The sequence below is a fragment of the Apteryx mantelli genome, chromosome 8 (assembly GCF_036417845.1).
Source record: "Apteryx mantelli isolate bAptMan1 chromosome 8, bAptMan1.hap1, whole genome shotgun sequence".
Classification (NCBI taxonomy): Eukaryota; Metazoa; Chordata; class Aves; order Apterygiformes; family Apterygidae; genus Apteryx; species Apteryx mantelli.
In genome coordinates this window covers 9372117-9399892 of record NC_089985.1, presented here as the reverse complement: position 1 = coordinate 9399892, position 27776 = coordinate 9372117, and the positions used below count along the sequence as shown (strand labels likewise).

Below are 27776 nucleotides of genomic sequence, written 5' to 3'. Positions count from 1 at the left end.
CCTGTCTTTTCAGTTTTTCTTTTTAAGCTGTAACATTGTAAATAAAGAGTATTTAAATTGCCCTGCATCTAGACTGTCTTTCACCACTGGTAACTGGTAAGTTTATGATCGGTGCAAACTGCTTTTAGAATGTAATGACACTGGCAGGGTTCTCAGAAGTTCAGCAATTCAGCAAAACGCTAAAACCAGGCCAGGCTCATGTGACAGCCTGGGATTTTCGTTGTCAAACCCCTTTTCCTCTTTAAAATGAAAGCGGCCTCTTATCGTGTTTATCAATGTGCTATTAAACAAACTGCAGAAGAGTATTTTTTGCTAATGGGAATCATTTGGGCTTTGTGTCCTGCCGGTCGTTTGGATTTTAATTTTTGGCACGGCTATCCTGGTGAGGCCCGGGGTCTGGGAAATCTACCAAAAAGCTGTTGAAATCATTTTGATGAGAAGCACCCCGATTTAAGAGACGTTCGTGATGCAGATGGTCGGAGCGGTCCGACGGCAGCAGGAACCCGGTTGCCGCCTGCTGCTGCCCTCCGCTTGCCTCCCCGCCAGGCCGCCTGGAAGCGCTCCCGAAAGACCCGAAGGCGGTTTCTTGCCCTTGGTGGTGCGGGCCCGGCCAGGGGATGAAACGCTCCCCCTGGGCTAAAGCGCGCTTGGCGTGAGGCAGCGGGCTCGCCCAAAGGCCCCTGAGGCGAGCTCGGCCTAACGGCCCCAACGGTCCCAACGGTCGCCGCAGAGCCGGCCCCGGCGGTGGGGGCGGAGCGGAGCGGGGCGGCCGGCGACGCCCGCTGGGCCGAGCCCGCCCCCGAGCAGCCGGCGGAGGCGGCGCGGCCGGCGGCGAGGTGAGGGGACGCGGCGGCGGCGGCGGCGCCGGAGACGGCGGGGACGGGGACGGGGACGGGGACGGCGGCACGGGGCGGCTGGGGGTGCCGGGCGCTGCGGGGCGGGTCCCGGCTGCCGGGCAGCCCGCGGGTGCGCTGAGCGCGGCGGCCTCAGCGCGGGCAGCCTGCCGGGCCGCGCCGGGCCGCCCCTCGCCTCACCTCGCCTCGCCTCGCCTCGGGCGGGAGGAGCAGCTGCCGGCAGGGCTGCCTTGAAGGACGGCTGTGGCCGGGTCGGCCCTCCACAGCCAGGGGCTTTTAGCTCTCTTGGGTAAGGAGGGCTTGGGATTCGCTCTTCCCCTTTCTGGCCAGCGCGACGTGCGTCTCCCGGCTCTCTTCCCCTTCCTCAAACATGGATGAAGGGGTTTGAGCCAGATTCCCTGCAGAAGTGTTCTGTCTCTCAAGCAGCCGGGTATTACTGTGCATGTGTTGGGCCACAGCCTGTACGAGAAGAAGGAACAGTAAACAGAAAACGTCTTGAAGCTTAGCTACATCTGGTGTTCCCATCCCTGTCCTCGGATGGGGCTGATTGCAATAAGCTTCTCGGTCAATGAAAATCGAGTAATTCTCCCTAGGTTCTGCTTTCCGCAACAAAAACCCTTGCAAAGTTCACTTCTTCTGGACTTTGCCTCTCGAGTTTTCTTGTTAACAGAGGTCAGTTGAAACAGTACAAGATGGGAATCATTTTTATCTCTTTCTTTGTTTTCCAAGCAGCTCAATGGCACCCAGAAAGAAGTTACAGGGTCTTGTAGCAGCTACGGTCACGCCAATGACTCCTGATGGGTAAGTATTAGCTTGCATCACAGTCTTTGCATTGTAAAGTTGCACTGCCAGCTGTTACCCTAAAATCTTATTTTCCTGCTTCCTTATCCAGAACTGATGGTTGTTTGGTTTGATTTTTAAATCAGATCTCTGATGAATTTACTATTGCAGTTTTGGTGGATAATATAGAGCTTAGAGTGTACTTTTGCAACAAAGGTTTATAAAGGCTAATCCCCTTCCTTATAGTCATAAAAGGATGAGGTTAATTTTGTAACCAAACCATCCAGGCTTGCCCTTAGGAGAAGGGATAAGTAGGATGAGAAACTTCCAGGTCAGTCCCACTAGCACTAGTGGGTTCCCTTCACCTCTGCATCCTCCTGTCTCCCAGCAAGTGCTGTAGATTTGGGATGAGAAGTGTTGGATCAGTCTTGTATCTCTTTTTCTACTACTTTTCTAGGTGCAAATTAAACCATGGTAAGGTTATATGAGTATTGTAATATTTTCAAGCTTTCTAATACATGTCACAGTCTAATTGCAAAGTAAAATCACAAATCACAAAGTAAAAAGAGCTCTTGAGAACTAGGAAACAGTTGTCTAATTCTGATGTCCAGTTACACTTTTCTTGCCCCTAGCTAAGTCATGCACATTTTCATGTGTATATATGTGTGCACAGGACCAGTTTAAACCAGAAGAAAACATTGCAAGACCTGCAAGTTCTGAAAGTGATGGCAAGCAAATCAAAAGTTGGAATTCAGCCTTCCTCAGGGAAATGTTGATAAAAAGATTTCCTCCCTACTGCATTTTGATGTTGCAAGACTGAGTTATTTGGAGTTAGCAAATGATCCTGAAATACTCTGTTAAGAGATGAGCCAAGAGCTGAACAGGTTTTTGAGGGAGATGGTGGCGATTTGCTAATGTGGTCCTTTAAGAGTGAGCCTTTACTTCTGAAAAGTATTGTAAAGCATGGTACTGCATCAGTCGGGGAACTCATTTGCATTACAGTCACTGCTTAGTTTTGTGTTTTAAAGGAAACTTATTTCTTTTTTTATTACTACTTGACCTTATTGCAACATGGCATTTGGAGAATAATCTGGGCCCTCTGCTGGGAAATACATAGCCCTGGTATGATAGATCCTGCAAGAGCAGCTATGAAATTCTGGGTGGTGTGTGAACCCAATAAAGGTCCCAGAACTGACTTCCAGACCGCAGGGTTGGTCTGCATGTTTGACAAGTTAGAACAACAACGAAGTATTAATCATTGATAAACAAAATAAGTTTGCTCTGGAGAGAAAATAAACCTAGAATTCTGTTTTCCCTGTTTGTCAGGGAAGTCTGTTCCTTTCCTCATCCTTTAACAAGAGAGAGAGGTCAAAGTCGCATCCACCAGATACCGTTTCGCAGTCTGTGTCCTGCAGTTAAAAGGATAGCTTAGCTCTTTGCCAGCACTTGCACAAATGCCTTTGTGCTCTCAAGAGCACTCTTGTTTCCCTCAATAGTCCAAAAGGTTTGAGTGCCTCTTGTTCTCCCATCTCTCCCCAAAAATGTCCTTTGCTATGACAAGCCTTCAGTAATTACCAGGTGAAATAACATATTGGAACAGCAAACGACTTGTCAGGAGGAATAGGAACTGGAGGCAAGAACATGACATTCAGAACTGAACCGTTACCTGAATTGTTAAACTCATGCTGAGGGTATCATATCTCAGAGATATCCATGTCCATGTATGTATAAATGCAAGGCTTCAAAAATACCTAAGATTTCTGTGGGTAGAGACTTACAGTAGCTGAGGTTCCTAAGCTTCCTTTCCTTTCAGACAAATTAACCTTTCGGTGATTCGTCAATATGTGGATTATTTGGTAAGCAAGCAGAATGTGAAGAACATTTTTGGTAAGTTTTTTGGCAGAAACTGTGTTATGCCTTGGATACCAGTCCTGTGATATCTTGCCTGATAAGAGCTGTAATGGGAAATGTTGATGTGGGATCATAATAGCTGTTTGTATTCACAGTAGAGGGAATGTTAGCAATATTTCAGGGATCTGCTTTTGCCCACACCTCATTAGTATGCAGAATAAAATAAAAGTGTTGCCTTTATACAGAGACGTTCCCAGAGACAAATGGATAATGCTGGGTTGGCAGCACTTGAATGATTCTCTCCTTTGCCTGAGCAAGATGCAATCATCTGATAGAAAAACATCATCTCAGGAGCCCAGAGCATCCAATGAACTCATGAACCCCAAATGGGCTTCCTGGAGGGACCTGTGGTGTACTGGGTGATACCTCAGTGCTCACTGCTCCCATCTGTCTGCTCTGCCTCTGTCTTGAGGGCTTCTGCTGTGGCAGCAGGGATGGCTGGATAGAAAATACAGCATCTGCTAAACCACCTTGGTTCACAGCCTGGCATATTTAAGTAAGCTGAAGTCAGTGCTGAGATTTCAGCTCAAAATTTCAGTCAAAAGAGTGGCAAGAGGAAAAGCAGAGTGTGGCAGTGACTTCAGCTATGCCAGTTTAATCTGTGCCTGCTTGTGACTGAACACATTCACATTTCATTGTTTTCTAGGGGTGTTTTAGCCTAGGATAACTGGTTCCATTCAGGATGGAGACACCAAATTTAATCTCAGACTTTTTCCTTGGAGTGGAGGACAGATTGTTATTCAAGTAGTCACACTACCTGGCTAGCTGAGTGTCCCTTCATGCTCTTGTCACAGTTTTCTAGTTTTGGCAGCTGATTCCATGTTCTTCCTCCCACAGCTGCTGATGCTGAAACACCTGGGCCTCAGACACAAGTGTTTAGTGCTGATAACACTGTAAGCTCCACGTAGACACTGATATGGAACACTGTTACCTTAAAACGATTTGGGGGAAAAATATTTCTGTTTAGTATCATAAAAATGCCAATAACTGTCTTCAGTAAAACCAGTGTGCGTAGGGCAGGTCTCAGCAAATGTGTTGTGTTGTATTGAAACAGTGAATGGCACAACAGGAGAAGGCCTGGCCCTTAGCATCCAGGAGAGGAAGCAGCTGGCAGAAGAATGGGTGCGCCAAGGAAAAGACAAGTGAGTAGCTGAGAGGGAACAGGAGATTCCAGACCTCGTGTTATGATACAGGCGTCCCTGATTGCAAAGCCACATCTGCTGATGGCTTTTCTTTGCGTGTTTTGTTGTTGGGGTTTGTTCCCCAGGTCCTTTTTAGAAGAATGTGTCTTTGTCACCACCAGGTAGCTGGTATCCATTTCTACTGCTTAGAAGATTGTAAGAGTCCTCCCCTCTTGGTACACTGTGGGGCTGGGGAAAAAAAAAGGCTCTGGGCTGTCCCCTTATTCTTGAGAAGAAATGAAAGGAAGGAGAGATCTGCCCATTTAAAGCCCTCTGAGCATTTCAGAACCTTTTAATACATTCACTGAATGATTTGGTATGGGGGAAGCTGAGGTGTAAAGTGTTTAAGTGCTTCCCTAAAGATGCAGAATCCACGGCAGAGGGAGGAATTCAACCCAGGTTTTCTGAGACTCTAGCTGTATATCTAAATACAGGTCTATTCTTTCCCCCCACACACACCTGTCATAGTCCTGTATTACTCAGCCCTGCTTTCTCTTGGAGAGGAGGAGGTGTTTTGGGGTGGGAGGGACAGTGAGAGAAAATAAACTGATGTGAAGACTTACAGTCTGTGTGGATGTAAAGGAGAAACACAGAAATGGAACTGATTAACTGGAACTTGGGAAATCACATTGACTGGAGTAGGCAAACAGTTAAAGATGCTGCTGTGAAGCTGTACTCCTCTAGTAATTCTGCAAAGCAATGGCTTTAGAAAGCAAACATATGCTTTGATATCCTTTCCCCTTCCCAGCTCCCCATTAAATCTGAACAACTTAATTTTAACTTCCTAATAAAATACTAAGATTTTTCACTCCTGATGGCCTTGCAAATATGACGGGAAACAGTCATACATGATTTATTTTGCCAGTGTGCATTTTTTCTCACCACCAACTGCTTGCCAGTGTAGACATTTTCCCCATGTGTCTGCTCTTCAAGTCAGCACAGGTTCAAATCCCTTTTAGTATTAATTTAGCCCAGTGAAGTTCTTGTTCTGTGGCTCCTGGTCTGAATGGATTCATTTTGGCAGTCTGGTATTTTTCACCGTCGGTGAAGCCTCCCCAAATCTTCTGGTTTTGTTCTTATGCAGATTGGATCACGTGATCATTCATGTGGGAGCACTAAGTCTACCGGGGTCCCAAGAGCTGGTGTGTATATGATATAATTCCTTTTCACTATGTGTGTAATAAATATAAAGCAGATGTACCTTCAAGTATCTTCCATTCTCTCTTTTATAGGCAAGACATGCAGCAGCCATAGGCGCTAGTGGTATTGCTGTAATAGCCCCCTTCTTCTTCAAACCCACAAGCAAAGGTGAGTAGATGTGATTGTTGGACCTGGTCAAGCCATTAGCGGTATTTTCTGGCAAAAGAGAGCTCTTGTGCTCTGAGGACCAGTGATGGTAATACTGCTCCTTGTGGAGCAAGTGTTGCTTTCCTTTGGGAGTCAGAGCTGTTTTTCAGCTGCTTGCAAGATTTCTCTCCTGACTCTGAAAATGTGAAGGATGTTCTGAAAGGGCAAGCATTTGAGCTAGAGCATCAATCACTTATCGTAGATCTCTTATGTGCCATTTACTTTACTTTATTTGGAAAATATTCTGGTGATAATGTTTGCATACCTATGATGTTTGGTACCATTCAAAAGCAAAACGTATAAGGAGTTTTTAAATCTGGGAAGTGTCAGAAGTCTCAGAGGAAAAAGCAGAAGGGGTGTCTTTTGAGGTTTATCTTGTTAGGTTGTTGTAAAGGGAAGAGGTTTTTATTGAAGGTATAATTAACTAGTTTGTCTTCTGCATAAATAGTACGGAGTTGACACTTGGTCTGGGTCACACTTGAAAAGAGTTGGTTCCATGCTGACCATAGGTGAACACTGATCAAGTTGATAAACTCTTGATGCACAGGCGTGCATCTTGTTATTGAGGAGGTTATGCTCGTGGCTTGGCGGCATACCCCAGGCCCTAGGAGGGTTAGCATCCCTTGGTTCTGTGCATCTCAGGTTACCTCAAAACCTCCAGTGTTGGGTATTTTGCTTTTAACATAATAAACGTAATACGAAGGAACCACATGATGTGCAGCATTGTAACAGAAACGTTATAAGATTGGTCTGAATTAATTATGAATGGCAACGTACATATGAAAGCACCTGAAGAAACAGGAGAGAATGCATTGCAAAAATGGCCGGTACTGATAGCCCAGGACACAATAAACAGCAATCAGACTGGTAAACACTGAGGAACAGCACAAAGGTGAGCAGAAGACCTTTGCTGTGATGACAGTAGAATGGCAGAAAGGTTTCAACATGTTGTTTTTGCCATTCCTCTTCCTGCTATGCCAGCAGGAATATAGACCACTGCCTAAGATTTATGGAGGATGAAGTGAACAAGATTCTGAGGAAGAAGATCACACCATAATAACTCTTTCCTTCCTAAAATGGTACAAGAAAAGCTGTCCAAAAACCTGTTTATCATCACCAATCAAGCAGAACCCAAGGGAGGTGATGTGAACTTGATCTCTTGTCCTCTGTGTTGCACACAAGCGATCCTGGGGAGACCACTTTGGCATGTACATCTTGGAGTTTACAAGTGTGAGAGAATGTGTGAGTTATAAGAGAATGAGTGTGAGTGTCTGAAACCAGTTTAGTTTAAAATAAATACCGTATTTGCCTTCAATACAGTCTTCCACTGAGTTTTATGATATATGTAGGATTTTATATTTATGAGCTGTGTATGGTATGCAAGCTGTAGATGCATGTATGTGCTGCTGTTCTGTATGGAAACACATGCAGTGAGACTATTTAGAAGTTTCTTTTCTGTGACTCCTGTGCACTGTGTTGCTGAAATGTAAAAGTCAGAAAAATGACATCTCCACAGACTGTGGCTGCTGTGAATCTGAACTGCATTTCACTATGGATAATCTCCTTTCACTGTGGATAATGTCCTTCTCTTATGGGGTTACTTGGTTGCTTTCTTCCAGATGAGCTGCTTGCTTTCTTACGGGAAGTTGCATCTGAAGCCCCTGCTATTCCATTTTATTACTATCACATTCCTCCTCTGACGGGTGTAAAGAGTAAGTACTGCTTACTCGGCTCTTCCTGAGCCAGTAGGCTCTTAGCAACCTGAATAAACCCAATGGCTGAGTTTTTCAAGACTTAAATTTAGCAGAGGAATAAGGGATAGAATACGTATCTTAGTTATTTACTCTAGACATCAGGTTATGTGCTGTTTTGGGATGTATGAATCTGTATTTATTCTTAAATAAGTTGTTGCCAGTTCATTCCCAAACTTCTCTGTTTTTTTTTCCCCTCTGATCTGGGAAAAGGAATGCTTCAGAGAGGATGGAAAGATAGCTGTGATGTAACTTTGGGACATAATGACACTGAAGTTGTTTTACTGGTTGCTTTATATAGTTTACCAGGCTTATGCCAAAGGGGAATAACTTGTAAAAGTACTAAGTCTCTCTCTCCCTCTTGGGGAAGAGGCAGGGAAGTCTCACAGGACAGGGATGTGTTTCTTCATGCGGGATTGCTCTTCTGCACAGTTCGTGTTGAAGAGTTGCTGGATGGGATAAAAGAGCAGATCCCCACCTTCCAGGGCGTGAAGTTCAGCGACACAGACCTCTTGGACCTTGCACAGTGTATAAACAAGAATGGCAGAGAAGAGTTTGTCTTTCTTTATGGGGTGGATGAGGTAAGAGGCTTCTCTTAAAAATGTTTTTTTTTCTGAGGCATTCTCTTGCTTCAGCCTGGAATAAAAATAATGCTGGACATTGAGTGCCAGGTAGTTTTGCTGTTCCTTTTATTTTATTTTATTTTTTTTTTGATGTTTGTTATCTGAAGTAAAAATATTCTTTCCCCCCCTCTCCCATCCCAAACTAGCAACTGCTGAGTGCGCTGGCAATAGGGGCAAATGGAGCAGTTGGAAGGTCAGTATGTCTTGGACTCCTTTCCCCCTCCCGCAAACACTTTTTTGTTGTATCTGCCACTATCTGCATAGGATTGGTCTAGTTATCTTCTATCGTAATGGTGGAGGACTTTGCAGGATAAGGCTGCCCAGTACAAAGCAGACTGATGAGCTAGCTCTAGTGCTAGCAATGGGACAGTTGTGTAACCTGGACCTCGGAGTATATTGGTTTGGGTGATTATTGCTGCAGTCTGTAAGCTGACCCAAGGGTTCTAACGTATTCCTTTATCCTCACAGCACCTTTCTGAGGCAGGGAATTTCTTTATCTTCATTGTATGGGTAAGGAACCAAAGCCCAGAAAAGTTAAATCTTTGCCTTTGTTCACTCAAGAAGTCTGTGTGAAAAAGGGCTCTGGAACAGTGTTTTCTGAGTTTAACTTCTAATTCATCTTTTCCCCCTCATGCTGGGCTGCTTAGATGAATTATTGTATGCTATTTCTGCTCTTGTGTAGGCAATCCATTAAATGAACAGAAAACTAGAAAGTTAAGTGATTGCCCTTCAGTATTGCCTAATTGTTTCTTTTTAATTTTGAAAAGCAGTTCCATTTGGAAAGAACTGGGGAGAGAAATCCGAGCTCTAAACTCTTCCTTAGAGCTTGGCATACTTACGATGCCTGACACTATAAACACATGCACAGACTGCATGAATCTCTATCACACTGCATTCTGGTAATGTCAAGACAGAAGGCCTGTGGGCTACTTTTTCTGTTTCAGTGGTTCATCTAAGCCTCCCTTGCACTTGCCAATCTTTTTTTTTTTTTTTTTGGCAGTACATACAACTACTTGGGCCAAAAAACCAATATGATGTTGCAAGCTTTTGCACAGCACGACCTCGCATTAGCACGGAAGTATCAGGTACAGTATCTTCACTGTTACTACTGGGAGCAGCCTTCTTTTTCCTCTCCTCTTACTTCACTGGGATTACGTTCATACCCTGAGATAGCTGTATTAAAGTGACCTTCTTTCGGCTCCAACCCCTTGCTTATTATTCATATCTTCTCACCTTTTTGACCAGTATATACCTGTCCTTGCTAATTTATTTTTAACCAAGACCAGCCCTACTCTTCAAACCTCTAATTTCACCTATGCAGCATGAGCAATGCCCTGGCCTTTTTCCTTGAACAGGCCCACAGTGGCCAGGCCCCGTGGCTAGGAATATGCTGGTGTTACCTGACATGATGAGATGCAGAAAGTTGTTGCAAGTCAGTTCTGGCCTGACCCTTTTTTGTCTTGGCCTGCTGGATGATCTGTGAGGAGTTCTGAGCAGTCAGTATACAAACTATACGCAATATCTGCATCTTCCACTGGGACATTTAAGACATCCCCCTTTTGTCTTAAAAGAGAAGTGACTGCAGGATGAAGCTATAATAATAAAGGATTGTGCTCTGGAAATCTCTTTACCAGACAGTGGAAATTCAGATTTGTTAACCTTTACAGCCTGATATGGGACTTAGCAGTGTTCTCAGACAGCTTGCTGCAGGGGTAGGTTGAACATGAGTGATAGACTGAGAGGAGTGATGGTTTTCTTATATCCTTCCCTCCCTCCCCAATTCTAGTGGAGTAGAATTAATATTTCACATAGACTGGCCAGGTGTCCAACAGCTTTTCCCAAAGCTATGCCACAGTTGCATAAAATCTGAATACCATAATACCTCTAGATGTTTGTACGTCTTACAAATATGACAGAATGAGTAATCTGCTGTCTGTCTTTTCTAGTTTCTCACTGGTGAATTTCTTAACTTTGTCATCAAACTAGGTAAGTCCTACATTGCCCCTGTCTCTTGTTATATCTTAAAAAGCAGACTCAGCGCTCCAGAAACCCTCATGTTGCTGAATTTCCTTCCTGAAAGATTTCACAAGAAAATGTTGCACGTGGTGTTTCCTGAGTTAGTAGCAGCTGGAATTTCAACAAAGGGAGGGGACCAAGCCTCCCCAAAAGATTCCACTCTCCCTTCCTTCCTTCCTTCTTTCTACTGTGAAGTTTTACAGCTTTAAAATAGTCTTTCTGTGATTTATCTTTTTACCTTTTTCTTATCGTGACTCTTCCTGTGTGTGTTTATTTTTATTATTATGTCTTCAAAAGCCCGTTTCTGGCTTCTTTTCTTTGAGAGTCATTGACCTCAAATGATGGTGCCCCAATAGGAAAAAGCAGCTCTGATACTCGTCTCTCCTGTCTTGCTATAATTTAAGAATAACTCTGCTCAAGGCTGTACAATGAGAATAAGGACAAAACACTTTAAAATAGAATGATTTTATAGAAACAAAACCAAATTTTAATATAAAAAGCATTAAGAACAACAAAGCTGGAGTATTGTAGGGAGACTGAGTTAGATGCTTCATGGTTTTCACACCGTGTTAACTGTGCTTTTGCTATATATACTGTATGTAAGCCCCAAAGAATCTGGCTGAGCTTTAGTTCTTGGTTGTATTTCCAGGGTTAAAAGTCAGAGGAAATCCATTATCATTTAGAATCTTGTAGGTAAAGAGGCAAATAAATATTATATCTTAAATAAGTGTAGTAAGTAGATATATTTTTTACTGTAATGTCTTTCCTGTCTGCAAGCACAATCATGTCTTGCACTGTTCTCACTTCTGGGAAGTGCTTAAGCCCTGGTTTATGTAGGATTACACCGGAACTGTATGCTATTGCTTTTTTGGACACCTGTATAGAGACTTTTTAAAGTGAAATGATCTGTAAATTACCTGATTATTCTTTTGTCTGCCCAGGTTTTGGTGTTGCTCAGACTAAAGCTGTAATGACTTTTGTTTCTGGCATTCCCATGGGACCTCCACGGCTTCCGCTTGTTAAGGCCTCAGAGGAGTTCATCGCCAAGGCCAAAGCCAAGCTGGATAGCATTGTCTGGCCTACCAACTGATTTCATTTCCATGTGGATTTTCCACATGGATAGTGAATCCCTTTTCTGGGTTTCACTACCACTTGGCACGCTCCCCATGTGACAGGCTGATTTGGCTGTGACTTCTTTCAGGGAATCTGCAGGGTGCCTGAGCCCCTTCCTGTTAGGGCTGGTCTTGTTGGCACACATCTAGCCGCCTTTTAATTTAACGTTACCCAGCTGCCCTGGATTCCTGCACATCCCAGGATGAGCTGTTATCTTTAAAATAAGCACATTTTCCCCAGTAGAAGGGTCCTGACTCTGTTTGTACAGAAAACAAGAAGATCTATCTCTACCCTCCGCTGCTCCCTCCAGCTGGACCATGCTTTGTCCTCCACCTTCACCAGCATCTCCAGCACTGCAGTATGTTTTTACACACTGGCATGACACTGTCTGGTTGCTCAGACTGGTATTTTACTGTTTGTCATGAAGTCCTAGTCCATTATCAGCAATAAGTAAGGAATCTGTTAGGTTGGGGCACTGCCTATTCATGTAAAATCCTGTTTTTATCCTTTCTCATTGTCTCTGTACACCTTCACTTAATGCAAAATTTAAAAAACTTTTGTAACTAAGAGCTTTTGGCTTACTAATGAATGGATGTTTCTCCATCTTTCTCCTTGCAAGAAAACTGAAGCTGGAATTGAACTGTAAGTCTCTGTATGCAAATGTAATGGAAAATATACTGTATTGCAGTATTAGGAGGTCATCTATGATCAGATTAAGAGGTCTGCTTTTGCACCCTGGACCTGTCCCTCTCCCCTGGTCTTAACCCTTCCCTTCTGAGAGTATTTGTATTCTGCAAATGTAAGATCCCGTGCCCTCTACTGCTACGGCTGTAAGTTCTGACAGCTTTCTCGCATGCAAAAATGATTGCACAGTGTACAAGGATATTTGGAAGGGGAGGAGAAGAGATAGGGAAACGTGGAGATTAGTTCTAAACTTTTCATAACCCAGGGTGTGAAATACTCTACTAATTTCCTTTTACTTTGTAATTACTTAACAAGAAATACAGACTAGTAAAGGTTTCCTTTGTTTCCCCCCTCCCCCTCCAGATTTATAAGAAATTTAGAGAAGCTTTTCTCACTGCTCAGACATGGGGAGAGAGCTAAATCAGCCATGGGTGCTGCACATCTTTGGTAGTTCACTGTGTAACTGTTACTCGGAACTCTACAAAAGTAGATGGGGCCTGCAAGGGAGAAGCATAGGAAAAAAGCACAACCATGAACATGAAACAAGAACTGATTGTTAGGCTCTTCTCTAATGGAAACTAAATATCTTTATTGTAATTCCAGTGCTGCAGTTTACTGACTGTTTTAGTATGTGGCACGTAGAAGTAAATGGCACCTAGATAAGGCATCTTTAAATGATTGTTTTCTAACAGATCCAAATTATTTTGGTTCAATAATTTTTATACTTGTGTCTGTCTCTGTCAAATCATGAAACCTTTTAGTCATATTTTGACTCACTTCTGTATTCAGTATTGATTATAAAACATTATTTTAAATACTTATATTGCTGTTTCCTTTCTCTCTTTTGGAAAAATGCTGTCGGTGAGGCAGTAGGGGAGGAGGTGTGTGGGCGGCTTTCTCAGGGTTTGGTAATCATTTTTTTTTTCTTGTGTTCCTGCAAGGAGATTCTTTTAAAATTAGACCCTGTCAGCATAAAGTTCCTGCTGAACTTTAGCCACGTGGGCTGTTTTGTAGAAGTCAGCAGGACTTCATGGTTGAATAACATGTAAACATGTGTACTAGGAACAGCAGAAAGTAAAATCTTTTTAGAGGTTGGAGTGAGGAAGGTTTTGACGACCTCTTTTGCTCCCCAGGCTGTTCAGCCTAGCCTTCCCTGAATATTCCAAGTTTCCGTTAAGCTCCGCATCGCTTTGCAGTGACCGCCTTTGAGTTCTGCTGTGCTGGTTGTGCTTTTGTCTGTTGGCTCCATAAGGTGACTGGAGCTTCCGCATAGGTCCTAGAGGTGTTTTTGGTATCTAGCTCTTCAGCGTGCAAGAAAATCTGCCTTTCCTCGATCTCGGAAGCAGCCTGCAGAGCAGCAGGAGTATGGTGACGTGTGTATCTGGCACAGATTTACCTTGTCAGCTGTTGCTGGTCCTTCTGTTGACTTGTCCTGGCAACTAGTTATTCTGTACCACTCTCCCCCCCCCTTTTGTTTTCTTTTTAATTTAGGTACCTCCTTTTCTCCATGACTTCCTATTTAAAGATTCATAATTTTCTTCATTTAATTGGGTCCCCTTCAGATTACAACAGACTATGCATCCCCCCCGCCCCCCCCCCTTTTCATTGGAGGACCCAGTGGAATAAATGCATGGTTTGGGGATGGAGCGACCCACGTCGGAACCCGCAGCGGTGCTGAACACACGTGACGTGGCGTCAGTGCCAGCGCAGGCCCCCCGCGCCGCCGCTCGCCCGCCCGCCCGTCCGGCGCCTCTTTTTGTCCCGCAGCGGCCCCCGTCGGCGCGCGTGCGCGCCTGCCCTCTTGAAGTGCGGGGCGGGGGAGACGTGCCTGCTCCCCGCCCTCGGCAGGCCGGTGCCGGGGCACAGAAGGGAAGCGGGCGGCGGCGGCGGCGGCGCCCGCGGCTCCGTACCGCTGCTCGCGGGAGGCTGCGGCTGGGGTGGGGGGGGAGGGGGCAGTGAGAAGGCGGCCCCGTCGGCCGGTTGCCGGTAGCGGCGGGCGCGCATGCGCAGGGCGGGAGCGGGCGCCGGCCTGGGGCGGCACGCGCCTGCGCCCGGCGGCCGTTAGTCCCGCCCCTGCGCGAGCGTGCGCGCGGGGGGAGCGGCCGCTCCGTGCCCCCCCCCCCCACACACACACCCTGGCTGCCTCCTGAGGGCCGTTAACGGCTGCCGCCGGGCGCAGCGCGCGCCATGGGCGACGTGAAGAACTTCCTGTACGCCTGGTGCGGCAAGAGGAAGGTGACGCCGGCCTACGAGATCCGCGCGGCGGGCACCAAGAACCGGCAGAAGTTCCTGTGCGAGGTGCGGCGCCGCGCCGGGCCGGGGGGGGGGTCCCCGGGGGGCCCGTGCGGGGCCCCTCCCGCAGCCCGCGGCGCTGCCGCGCTCCTCTCAGAGGGGCCTCGCCGTAGCGCGCTGAGCCCAGGGCTTCTCAGCAGCGCCGGGGTGGATGGGGTCTTTCAGTGAATGGGTTGTCTTGAGAGAACGTTACCGCTGGTAGCGAATAGGTGGCCAGAGGCTGTTTGCGTGTGTGTATAAAGGCCCTATACAAATCTACAGTGTTCCTTGGTGTATAGCAAGGGCTGCTGGAAGCTAAGTGTTTAGCGAAAATTTAAAGAAGACCCTGATGCATGAAAGCTTGAATGTTTTAAAGTTAGCATATGCAGGCACCTGTTCCCTTACCTCATGCAGTGTTTCAAGGTAATTGCAAATTTAAAGCTCAAATGGGTGAGTGCAAATTCAAATTTCTCATGTGTAGGTTTAAAAAGTGCTGAATTGGTTTGTGAATGTAAAGTAGCCTGGTAAAAGTTCTTACAATAAAAAAGAATCATTGTTTTAAGGCGAATGTGTGCATTAACCATCCACACATGTGACCCCAAAGAATTTTGATCATCTGCTGAACTTGTGTTGAAATGTATTAAAAGAAAGTCCTGTTGTGTTGGCTTGTAGTCTGTGTGCTGTTACAATATTGCTCTCTGCTTCGCTGTTGAAGTCCTGAATGTTCCACCAGAGAATTTAAAATTCAGATTGTCTTCAAGAAGGAGCTAATGTTAAGTCCAAGGCCACTTGGAGAGTGGGTTAGTTATAAATAAAAATATTTGGACTAAACACATTGAATTTGTCATTATACCCTTCCTTCCCCCTCGCATTGATCCTGGAAAACCCCATAGCAAAACTGAGCAGCACAGTAATATTAGACTAACGGTATTGTAATTGAGGTTGAACAGCATGTCTGGATTTGAGGGAATGCTGTGACTCCAAATGAACAGGTGCCATATGGAAATGATTATTGCTGGGCATCCCTGTTGTCACCCATTATCAGTAGTTGTGTGGTGTCTTTAAAAGTATCTCTAAGAGTGTCTGAGCACTTCCAAATTTGTTGGACTTCTCCATTTTTCTGGCAGAACCTGCTATACAGGCTAATGATTATGTCCTTTTATTTCCCCACCTTTGAATATATACTGCTTGCTATCAGAGTGAGGATCTTTGTATTCTCCTTCCTCTTACATGTAGGTGCTCTTCTTTTCTCATAACATGTATGTACGGATTTCTGTTTCATGCAGAAAGAGTATTTTACTCCACAAATCTGAATTTGCAGTGCACTTCTGTAATAAAAATCTGAAAGTTTTGCAAAATTAGTAATGAGGCTGAGTATAAATATATAAGGATGGAAAATAACTGTTGAAGATGAAGGGCAGTGGTTGCAGAAAAATAGCTGTAAAATGTCTGGTTAGTTTGAAATTTGAAAAAGGTTTCTGTTGTGTACTCATTTTGTAGCAGTTTCTCAGATAAACTAGCAGGATAGCAAGATGCTGCTTTAAATTGTTGCTCTAAGTTTATGAAATACATAATGACTTGCATGCTGTAATAACATGGAACTACAGTAGAGGACACACAAGCTCTCTTCTGTCCTTGTTGTTTGAGACAGACTGGGATGAAGGCTGAGGAAAGGGAACCTGGGGAGAGTTTGCTGCTGCTTGCTGGAAGGGTCCCTTTCTACACTGATTCATTTTCTTTGTCAAGGTTTTGGTAAATACTCATTCTCTTAAGAATGGACTGTTGACGTTTTCTTCAATAGGTATAAAATATTTTCTGGACCCAAGTTATACCTTGAAGAGCTGTAGGAAAAAAAGCGTTGCCTTTTCAAGACACTTTCACTTGAACTTACCACAGATCTGTATTTTAATTTGCAGGTTCGAGTAGAAGGCTTTAACTACATTGGCATGGGCAATTCCACTAACAAGAAAGATGCGCAGAGCAATGCTGCTCGAGACTTTGTCAATTATTTGGTTCGAGTGAATGAAATGAAGAGTGAAGAAATTCCTACTTTTGGGGTAAGCTGCTCCTTTCTCTACACCAACGACTGATCTTTGATTGTAATGCATCTGGGTTATCTGGGTGTGCTCTATTCCCTGGAGTTCAGTTTGGCACCCCCATGCAGTGAAGAAGACTGAATCTGTAGGACTTCTGCCTGCAGTGTTGGAAAGCTGAAATATATACGTGTTAGTCTGCATAGTTGATGAGGCTGGGATAGAATTCAGAGTTCCTGTGAGGTGCTGCATCCTGATGATAAAAGTGCTGAGTACTCCCACCTGACTCTGGGAGTTTTGTGTTAAGTGCATGGTATGATATATAATGCTGTGTACTAAAAAAAAACAAAACAAAAAACCCAAAGGCGCTTCAAAGCAGACATTGAAAATTTGAATATTTTTTAACTTTAAGCACTTTATACCTTAGCTGCTCTTGTGTGAAATAGGATCATTGCTTTTTGTGATGTTTTATGAGCCATGCAAGTGTCACAGCAATGAGTATCACATACAAGCTGAGGAGGAAGATAATTCTATCTTTACAACAGTTGTAGTGTACAGTAAATAAAGCATGGAGCTACATGTTAAATGTCGAGAGGGAAGGGAATACTTTTTTTTCCAGTGTCTCATTAAAAGTATATCTGTATAACATTGAGTAGTTAGTCTGAATAGTCGAAGGAGTTACCCATGTTAGAGCAGTGCTTCCTTGTCTCCTAAGCCAAGGTGGAGCCCTATGGTAACAAGACCTATATCGTGTCTGTTGTACCAGTTAGTTTCATGGCGATGAATTGTGCTGCCTAGCTAGATCCTAAATGGGGATAGTGTTCTGTGCCTTGTGATCAGTTAGTTAAATATACGCATTTCAAAAAGGGAAGAATTTAAACTGTATAGATAACTGTAATTTTGTTGTTTACATGTTTTCTTACAGGGTTTTTTTGTATGTTTATAATGTCTATTTGAGTTATCTTGGATATAAGATATGGACCATATCTGTTATTTTTCCCAGATGCTCACACAATTGGTTTTGTAATTGCTGAACTTTATGTCAGAGCTACTTGTTGGTTGAAAATCTAATTAAAGAACACCCACAAAAAGCCAAATATTCAGCAATTGCATTCCTTTCATATTTAAAAAGGAGCTTTGGCTATTACTATTGCATAATGATGCATGAGCTCTTTATGCTGCCTAAGGTTTTCTAGCTAAATACTAAAAAGACTTATTCTGTGCAAAGGTGCTGGTATTTCCCTTCATTTTCTTCTATAGCCAGCAGGTGGTGATACCCCTGATGGACTGATGCATGGTGCAGCTAGAGATGTTACTGGTTCCAGTTCTACTTTGGGTGGACCTCTTCCTCCACATTTGATTCTAAAGGCTGAGATAGGTAAGACTGTGAAAACTGGAATTTAGATGTATGTGGGTGTAGTACATGTATATAGATTTTTTTTTTTTTTCACATAGTATAATTCTGCACACAGAAGACAGTTAGAAGTCATTGTAGTTTTGAGGCAGAGGTGTGAATGACTGCATGAGCTCTGAGGGAGCATTCATGTCCTGTTGAGATCGCCAGGCAATGCTTCTCCGTTGCTGAGAATGTGATTTGGGGGAACCACAGTTTTTGTTTTTTCCCCTGGTAGATAATGGCCCAGGTGCAGCACCTGGAAGCTCTGGCTATGGTGGATCTCAGTGGGATCGGGGAGCAAATTTGAAAGATTACTATTCAAGGAAAGAGGAACAAGAAGTGCAGGCAGTAAGTCATTCTATTCAGTTTTATTCTATTCTGTTGTCCTTTACTTTAGTTCTTAAATAGGTGTCTTTCACTCCTTTAATTTGTTATTAGCATTTATAATCAGGCTTGCAATTTTCATTTGATATTTTGCTCTTGGTTTTAACTTCAGTTGAAGATATACCTGCTGACTTTTAACAAAGCTAATTTACTTAAGCTAAAAACAAAATAAATCATTCTGGGTGCTGTGAATATCAGATTATTTGTATAGACATTTTGTTGCAAAAATCAGGAAATACTGAAGACTTTTCAGCATTTTCTGTAAAGAAGTCTTAACTATTTTACAGTATCTAGACAAGTTATTTCAAAGACTTGTTATAAGAATGTTTAAAATTGAAATCTAACAGAAACCAATAAATGAAATGTTTCTTCTAATGTTAGACCTTGGAGTCAGAAGAAGTGGACTTAAATGCTGGTCTTCATGGGAATTGGACTTTGGAAAATGCTAAGGCACGTCTGAACCAGTTTTTCCAAAAGGAGAAGATTCAGGGAGAATATAAATACACCCAAGTGGGACCTGATCACAACAGGTCTGGTAGTTTCAGTCACCTTCTATATATTAAGGGTTAGAAATATTTTTGGTGATAGTGTCTGGTCACACTTATTTGTAGTGCTCTGCAGTTCTATGTGAGAAAATGGTATTCTTTACCAGGGCCAACAGAGTTTGAAAGATAGTAATCAAAGTCCTTGATAAGAGAAAGGGGTAACCACATTCATTTTCATAGTTTTTTTCCTTCTGTCTTCATTTCAGTGCCTTTGACTTGCTTTGTAGACTGTTTAATCCAGTTTCAGAATTGTAACATCCCTAAATCTTGAAATGGGAGTGATGAGCATTGGTGCTGAGATTTGAGTAACTCTGAAGAAATTTTTATCTGATGTTTTTCATGGATGTGTGGCTTTTACGACGATTGCTGTGACCTAGCTAACAACTGACATCAGTTTGAATGGAGGGAGTGCTGAATTGCTTGCAGTGATTGTTTGTATAACTGCAGTTTCTTTTGTACAATTTGAGTAAATCTTAAGTATGCTTACATTTGCTTAGCTAGAAATGTGCTTCAGGGACATCTTATTTCTATTATGGTTAACGTTTTTCAGCAGAATCTTCTACTGGAAAACATGAGTTTGGCAGAATCAAAGTGATCCTCCTGCAGGAGTTTTGAGGGTGTTAAATTTCAGTTGAAACCGGTTGAGTCCTTTTTGACTTTCTTCCTGTTCCATCAACAGGGTGTAAGTGAACTGAAAACTTGCATGTTCTTCTCCCAAATGAAAATAATGCATAGCAGATTGTGCATAAAGAATTGATGTTTTTGAACTTTTACTCCCATTTGGAATAGTCTTTAAAAATCAACACTTTGGGGCATTGTGTTAATTCTTGTGAAATAATTATGTGCTGTGGTCAGAAATAATGGCATGCTGCTGCTGGATTTTTTTTTTTTTTTTTTAGTTTTATATAAATTTGTTTTCTATGAGAGTTATTTTTTAGAAAGACAAGTAAGTCTTCTCATTACAGTCTTCCATGAGAGACTTGCTTGGAATATATACCAGACCTCTGGTATTCTTTTGTGGTTGAGTCTTATAAACATTTAAGGCATTTAAAATATGTATATTGGTGACAAAGTTCTGAATTCTCATTTAAAACTTATCTTCGAGTCACTTCATCTCCATTTCTGTTTTCAAGCAAGGGCATTTCTCCCCCTTGAATGAACAATACAAAAAATAGCTTGTACAGTACTAGGAACTTAATACATGTTTGTTCCAGGTGTTGTGCTTGAACACTTCTTTTATTCTATATTTTGCAGATTGTAGTTCATTTTGATAGGTTTTCTGCAAGTAAAAGCGTTAAAATCCATATATTTAATATGCATATGCTTAAGCAGAATGAGGTGGCCGTTGGTGACAGTATGTTTCTCAGCCCATTTACTGTTCTTCTGTAGAGCATTTCAGGGTGTAGTAGTTATTACACCCAGGAAAGCTCATGTGAATTGCTCTTGAAGGAATGACAGAAGGAGGAACTGTAAAACTCTCCTGCAGCTAATCAGATAGGTAGAAAACAATCTTAATGTGTCCTAGCATTTCTTTGGCAGAGGGCAAAAGGTAATAACTTTTCTACCAGATTTAATCCTTTTGGTACATATAACAAGAGAGGAATGATTTCAGATGTTTTGGGAGTTTTGAGGAGAGTTTTTTGTTTTTATTTTTATATATATATATATATATATATATATATATATTTTTTTTAGAAATACCAGTTCTCATGCATATTGCCAGTGTGATTTTTTTTTTATAGTAATAGTTTTTATAAGAAAAGTGTCAGTCTTGATCTCAGATTTTTAAAGGAGAAATTTTTTTTTTTGTTTTCAATGGATCATAGTCAGTAGGTATCAGAATTTGGTAGTAGTAAAATTTGGAATTGGAAAGGTTGTTTCAGTTTTGAGAGGAGGGTATCATTGTATGTGTGAATATGTCTCTCCTAATATAAACTATGAACTAAATATTAAGGGATGGAATGTGGCTTTTCTCTTTTGGGATTCCTTTAGTGGTGTGGGATGCCTTTGCCTCCTTCTGTTCATGTTGAAGATGGTAGCAGTGGGCGACACCAGAGATCTGTGCTTATTCATACATGGGCTGCTTAGACTGTACTAAGCAATCTCATGGGAGTCTATTGTAAACTGATTTTGGTGTCGCTGTTCTCCCCTTAGGTGGAGGAGAATGAGATTGAATGCTGACTATAGGCCTGGCTGAGAAACATACTGGCATCGGTGCCTTAATTGGCTGTTGTGTCCCTGAAAGCCAGTGGCCTTTCACCCGTGAAGCCACTGTGCGTGAAGGTCAGTTCACTAGTAGTACAGGAAGGAGTTCTAACACCTAACCTTTTTTTCTATTTACAGCAAGAAATCAAGGACCCAGCTGCAAGGTTCTGCCTGCAGCTGTGGAAGTACCAGAGGCATAGTTCTCAGAGGAGCTACATCTGATAAAGTCCAGTCATACATCTTGAATCATATTTGCAAGTTTAAATCCAATCTTACAAGAACTTGGCTTTAATTTTTAATTTGTAGAAGTATGCACTTAGGTTTGTGCCTTTAAAAACATGGATCTATTTTCCATCATCCACTATTGACATATGGCTTTCTAACTCCTTTAAGCCTAATTAATGTACCAGTAGACCGTTAAAAGAATTTGCTACAGGGCTACTAGGCAAACTGTTACTTCTGCTGCACGCAGTTACTTTTGACTAAGTTCCCAGAGTATGGAACTAAGGGCTTCAAGAAAATTCAGGTATGCAGATATTGTATCTCCTTCTATGCAGATACTTCCAACAGTGTCTTCGACAAAATGGCCTGATTTAGTTTTGTCTGTGCTCTGAGCAGGCCAAATATGTGGCAACTGCAATGTAGAAAAAGAGTAGATATAGTAAGTGTTGCATCCAAGTTAATAAACCCAGGCTCCTAGTGGGATTTATCAGCTTTGGCCCATGTTACGTTAACATGCTGTGTGCTTTGTAATTGTCTCAGACAGTTTGGAGCATATTTCCTAATATGTGGCTTTAAATTTCAATGCTGAACAGTACTATTTACAGGATTCTTCTTAACGGATCTACTGATTATATTGATAGCAAGTTTGTCACCTTCTAACTTGAGGTTAAAGGGATTAAAAGCACTAGTATTTTACCCTGGTCATTGATGAATTGAGAGTCTCTGACTGAGTACACAAGAGGAGGTCTTTGGTTGAGTTTTCATTTCTCAAATACTATTCAGAGAAAAACAAAACACACTTAAAATGATAAAAAACATTATTTTTTTAAGGATTAAGTAAGAATATATTGCTGAGTTTTGAGCTTTGCCTAAAAAAACTGGAAAGAGTGGCTATTTTGGCAGGGTCGATTTCAGCTATTCTTTGTAATTGTAGCCCTCATGTTCTTTTTCTTTTACAGGAGTTTTATTGCAGAAATGAACATTTATGTGAAGCAGCTGGGCAGAAGTAAGTGTTCCTCTCTATTTTTTTTGGTCTTAGCAAACGATTGGTGTCGGTGCAGAGAACTAGGTAGAACCCTTGAGTACGGATTTTCGTAGTTACATGTTGGAGCCACTTCCAAAGGTGAAGGTCCATGTTTGTTTCCTGATGTGAAATCTTTTTTTCTGTGTGCTTTGCTTGTTGCATTCTACTCCTTGTCTACTACGTGCTTCCACTAATCTTTCTTCTGAGCGCAGAGAAGTGCCTAGGAGTTATGGTAGGTTTTGTTTGTCTTGGTAACTTGTCCTTCGCCTGTCTTAGAAATGCAGGTGTCTAATGTGTTCCTAGGCAGTAGGTATGCTTTCCATAATATCTGTTTATGTAGAGATTGCAGTAAAGCTTATATGATGTTGTTGGTTGGTATAGGATAATCATACTTCCTTAGGTATTGAAGGTAGAAAAGACCTTAAGGTATCCTTTATTAACTACAGGAGTTCCTTAGAAGGTCAGTAAATAACATTATGTAGCTAGTGTGAGTCAGCTGATAAACAGACCTTGTTGAATCTTATATTGGAACTCTGGATTTATCGAGAGTTGAGCCTCTTTCCATGAAACCTGGCTTGTGTGCACAATCACAAAGCTCATCTCAGTAATATCTCTGTGGAAGCTGTTTGCATCGTCAGCCACTGCCACTCTAAGCTTTGTGTGCTGCAGGGATCTTCGGTCGTGAGCATGGATCAAACAAAAAGCTGGCAGCACAGTCCTGTGCCCTTTCCTTAGTTAGACAACTCTACCATCTCGGTGTCATAGAACCTTATTCTGGACAGACAAAGAAGAAGGAAGGAGAATCGGTGAGTCTGGTAGAAGGACCAGAAATTGTTGCTTTTGTTTTAGTGACATACAAGCACCCTCTTAGAAGGACGAGGGAGTGAGTTAGTGTTTGCGCTCGATATTTAACAGAATAGAAGTTAATAAATCATTTTGATTCTTTGGACAAGTGACCCATTTTTGGTCTGATCAGTGATTTGCATCAGAAATACAACTTAGTGTGTATGTGAATGGATCAGTAAAGGAATTTGATAGCATGTTAAATTAAATAGGACTTGCAACAAGTGCTCCTATCAGTGTAAATTTTCTGGAAGCTTAAAAAAAGAGTTCTGTTCATGCTACATACAGTTCTCTGGTACATTTAGCGGTTTTTTGGTATTTGGTTACAAATATGGCAGTATCTTCCTATTCAATTAAACTCAGACATTTAAAAGTATTCTACAGATTCTCGTTGGACCAAAAGTTGGCAAAATGTTTCAAGAATGTGAGTTTTGAACTGATGATGATCTTTTTGCCTTGTTGCGCTAGGAACTATTTGCTGGTTCCATATACTCTCTAGTAGTCTGCAGTTCTTGCTTCCATTGTTTGTATTTTTGTGTATATCTACAGGTAGTTTTTAAATATTTAATAATATTCCACTTAATAGGTGGAACCCTATGAAGTGTCGCTCTCTTCTGACTTAGAAAATCAGCTGCAAAACATTGTACGGGAGCTGTCTCTGGAGATTGTGCCATGGGTGAGTGTGTGGTTCAGATACTTCACTCCAGTATGCAACACCAGGCCTGCTTGTTTAATGCATTCAACTTGCTCTGCCCACCTTCCTTTTGCATGTATAGCCTGAAGATCCCAGGAATCCAGTTCTGATTAACATTGGAAAGCTGGCGCATTTTGAACCATCCCAGAGACAAAGTCAAATGGGAGTTGTTCCATGGTCACCACCTCAGTCCAACTGGAACCCTTGGACCAGCTGCAATATTGATGAGGGTCCTCTGGCTAATGTAAGACAGCTCAAACAATTGACTTGCTTTTGTTTTCTTGCTTCTGGAACTTTTGAATGCTCTTTACCTCAAACTTGCTCCTGAGCTTACATTATCTTATTCCTTACATAAAAAAACCCTGCTATTGCAGTGGTCACCTGAGTATCTCACTGGCTTTTTCAGTTTGTGGGGTCTTTCCGAAAAACTTCCAGGGATGGCCATTTAATTTCAACACACGAATGAACGGGATAGGACAGCTCATCTGCATAACTCATTTCAGGGAGTTATACAGGACATGATCCTATATTGATATTTGGAATTGTTACATTGGTGTGACTGATTTTTATTATGAAGTTTTGATACAATTAAATAGAGCATGAACAAGTCTCCAAACAATGTGTTTGCTTTGCAGGTCACTCCAGAGCAAATAAGCATGGATTTGAAAAGTGATTTCGTATACCGTTTGGAGCAAGATCAAGAATTACAAAGAGTAGGTGCTCTTCCTGGCATGCTTGTGCTAGTCTTGTTCTCTTCCAAAAGAGGTTGAATGTAACACACACAGTGCAGAGTATTGTGGATTTCGGTAGTAATATATGCCAAGTTTTCAGAAGTACTGGATGCTACTGTGGGTTAAGTAAAAGCTGGGATGGGTGTGGGAAATGTGTTGCTGCTGTTTTAGCGTCTAGTTAGAGTAACCTATAGCTTGTATGATAAGTTTTTCCTTTGAGTAAGTGAAATCTGTGTAGAGGAGTGAGAGGAAGTAAGCATGCGGAGCAGAACAGGCTGATGGTTGGACGTGACTGGAAATGTGATTTTCTCCGCCCTCCCCAGATACTACGAGAGAGGGAGACTCTACCTGTGAAGAATTTTGAAAATGAAATTCTGGATGCAATCCGTCACAATTCTGTGGTTGTAGTTCGTGGTGCCACTGGTTGTGGCAAAACCACACAAGTTCCACAATACATACTGGATGAATATATCAAAAACAACCGAGCTGCAGAATGCAATATAGTAGTGACACAGGTAAGGAGTACGTTACAAATGCAACTGCTTAAGTTTCATGGCTGGATACTAGAAGTGATCTATTAGGATGTGCTGAGAAATTAATCATCATCACGAGCATCATTCACAAAAGCTTGAAGAAGCTTCCTTCTCAGTGCTACATGTAGGAGTCGGGAGTTTTACTTCACCATGACATTAGTGCTATTGCTCCCTGTATTACTTTCTAATGGTTTATGTTGTTTCATTATCAGATAGGACTGGGGAGAACAATACATATGAGAAACCTCAGCATCATATACATCTTCATTTGAAGTGTTATTTTTCACATGCTCTGGATAGGATAAGGTACTCTGACTGGTACCTTGCCCACGTGAAAAATTATTGGCTGTTTGAGGGGAAAGGATTCAGCAAATGCCAGGTGGTAGTTTCCATATATCCTTATATCCCTCCTCTGTAATTGTATGTGCATAATCAACCATTTCAGAAGAAAAAACTTGCTGTTATAGATATTACAGTTGTAATGACTATTGTGTAAAGAAATCTTAGGACACCTGTAATTTTTATAGTTTATTTTTGTGTTTGTGGTGGTGTTCTAGTAAGCTAATAAAACCTCATCATTAAGTTGTGGAAAAACTGTTTCATCCCACAGCCTCGGAGAATCAGTGCAGTTTCTGTAGCAGAACGTGTGTCGTATGAGCGAGGAGAACAACCTGGGCAAAGCTGTGGGTACAGCGTACGATTTGAATCCATGCTTCCTCGGCCACATGCCAGCGTGATGTTCTGCACTGTAGGTCTGTATTGTTTTGTTTCTGTATGGAGCTTGTTATTTATGAGTCTGAAGTCTTTGAGCTAGCAGCAAAAGTGGAAACACGATTAGATTAAATTTTTTCAGAAAATCTGTATAAAAGATGTAAAATTTTGGGGGGTTAGAAGAAGTTTTCTAATGCGCTGTCCTGGCAAGGAAGGATGAAGATAGTTCAGTTTGGTTTTCAGCTCACTGGAAGTTTGATAATAAATACAGATCTAATAAGACTCTAATAATCACCTAAGGAAATGAAATTGCTGTATGTTGTTTGCTCTTAGAAGAAGACAGAAAGGGAAGCGGTAATGGGGGGGAAAGAAGAACGACTCTCTCTAGTAGTAACACTTTGTACCCTTCCGTTGCATGTACAGATGAAAGCATGGGAGATAGAGATGGGGCAGTGGGTAGTAAAATACGTTGGACAGTTGGCATATTTCTTAGTTTTTTCTTTTTTGTTTTGTTTTTTTGACCAATGCAACTGTTCTTGATGATGTTTTATCTGAAATTAAAAAATTGAGCTGTTACCTACGTTAACGTATGATTATTATATCTGCTTAAGGTGTTCTTCTGAGAAAGCTGGAGGCTGGGATTCGTGGCATTAGTCATGTTATTGTTGATGAGATTCATGAGAGAGATATTAATGTGAGTTACCTGGTGATTTGGATCATATTTCTCTTTATGCTTCTGTGCTGTTTAACTTTTGTATGTGTTCCTGTGCAATTGTACACGTGTAACAGGAAATAGTGCATTTTACTGAATGCCATATATGCAAGTCTTCTATCTGTAATGAGATTTAAAAAATTTGTCTCTTAATTACTTCTCACCTCATCAGAAGATCAAGAACTTAGGCTTTCTTGCTATCCTATCTCTTTTGCCCATTAGGATCTCCTATGTCCTGATACTTTCTGGAAAATAGAACAGCATTGTACTAGTACTTTTTGTTCAAAAGTGGGACATCACTGAATGTAAGAGTCAAGATTGGTTCAGGGAACAAATAATTATGGATGTGTTTTCACTTTTTCTGCTGACAGTTTTGTATTATTTTAATGGTACAGCAGTAGTATTTACAGAAGGTGCCATCTAGACGGTGATGTCCTTAAATGAATTTGGTTTTGACACAAACAGAACTGCAACAAGGTGAAAACGGAATTGGGGAGATTGCATTTAATTTAAGAAATTGAAGACAGCTGCAGTCCCCTTGATTCTTCCAAATAACTTTCAGCTTTGCCACACCAAGAGTGAGAGAAACCATTAAATCCTGCCAAGAAGCTTAGGCTTGCTTTGACAGAATCTGGGGACTCATTTAAATGGAATCGCAATTCAGATTTTTCTGATCCATCTCTTCATCTATTAAGACTATATTAATGATGGATTGTATAAATTTTCAAATTTTGTATGAGGATGGAATTTTATCCCTTGAAATAAGGGCCTACCTAACTGGAGGACAAAACTAAATAAATGTCATGTTTAAACAGAACTGCAGAGCTTTGCATACAATTGCACCAAGTCATTCCTACTTATTTTCGAACTATAACTACTTTATATATAAACAAAATTTAGAAAGACCTTAGGTTGTAGTGTTTTGTTAGAAACAAGGATAGTTATTTTTAAAGGGTTTTCTTGAGTTCCTTCAATTCTGATAAAGAATAAACTCCTCTGTGCATTGGAAATCTTAAAATTCTCTTATCCCAAGAATTGCAACATTGCAAGATAAAACACTGGCAACTGGTTATGGGATATTTTTGTGACAATTTTTACTTCTCTCGTCCAGCAAAGCTGCTGCTTAATAAGTTTGCACATCCATGTAGTTCTTTCTGGTCTTTTTGGAAGCTTTCTTTTTGCAGGTAGGAAATTAATGATGCTCTTATTCTC

General features: G+C 41.8%; 2 protein-coding genes across 7 annotated transcripts in view; both read left to right on the top strand.

The window, feature by feature from the left end:
- Positions 1–771: 771 nt before the first annotated feature.
- On the top strand, positions 772–13083 carry NPL (N-acetylneuraminate pyruvate lyase). 6 transcript variants are annotated; one of them, XM_067300560.1, is made up of 12 exons: positions 772–836; positions 1587–1655; positions 3448–3521; positions 4600–4687; positions 5811–5868; positions 5959–6034; positions 7693–7785; positions 8257–8405; positions 8594–8640; positions 9448–9532; positions 10394–10433; positions 11405–13083. In XM_067300560.1, exons 2-12 carry the CDS (start codon positions 1591–1593, stop codon positions 11551–11553), a joined length of 924 nt encoding a protein of 307 aa, XP_067156661.1. In that variant the 5' UTR covers positions 772–836; positions 1587–1590; the 3' UTR covers positions 11554–13083. The 6 variants fall into 6 exon arrangements, with proteins under 6 accessions (XP_067156661.1, XP_067156660.1, XP_013811788.1 ...); XM_067300559.1 differs by having other exon boundaries at positions 775–836; positions 1584–1655; XM_013956334.2 differs by lacking the exon at positions 772–836 and adding an exon at positions 1070–1143 and having other exon boundaries at positions 1584–1655.
- A 1340-nt stretch (positions 13084–14423) lies between these two features.
- The window catches only part of DHX9 (DExH-box helicase 9), a 27894-nt gene continuing 14541 nt past the window's right edge, over positions 14424–27776 (top strand). The window contains exons 1-13 of the mRNA XM_067300558.1: positions 14424–14558; positions 16448–16588; positions 17825–17942; positions 18196–18308; positions 18726–18874; positions 22276–22322; positions 23010–23146; positions 23770–23859; positions 23960–24121; positions 24513–24590; positions 24932–25123; positions 25752–25893; positions 26464–26546. Of these exons, the coding sequence (XP_067156659.1) occupies positions 14448–14558; positions 16448–16588; positions 17825–17942; positions 18196–18308; positions 18726–18874; positions 22276–22322; positions 23010–23146; positions 23770–23859; positions 23960–24121; positions 24513–24590; positions 24932–25123; positions 25752–25893; positions 26464–26546 (1563 nt within the window). The 5' untranslated portion in view covers positions 14424–14447. The remainder of the gene's footprint in view (positions 14559–16447; positions 16589–17824; positions 17943–18195; positions 18309–18725; positions 18875–22275; positions 22323–23009; positions 23147–23769; positions 23860–23959; positions 24122–24512; positions 24591–24931; positions 25124–25751; positions 25894–26463; positions 26547–27776) is intronic.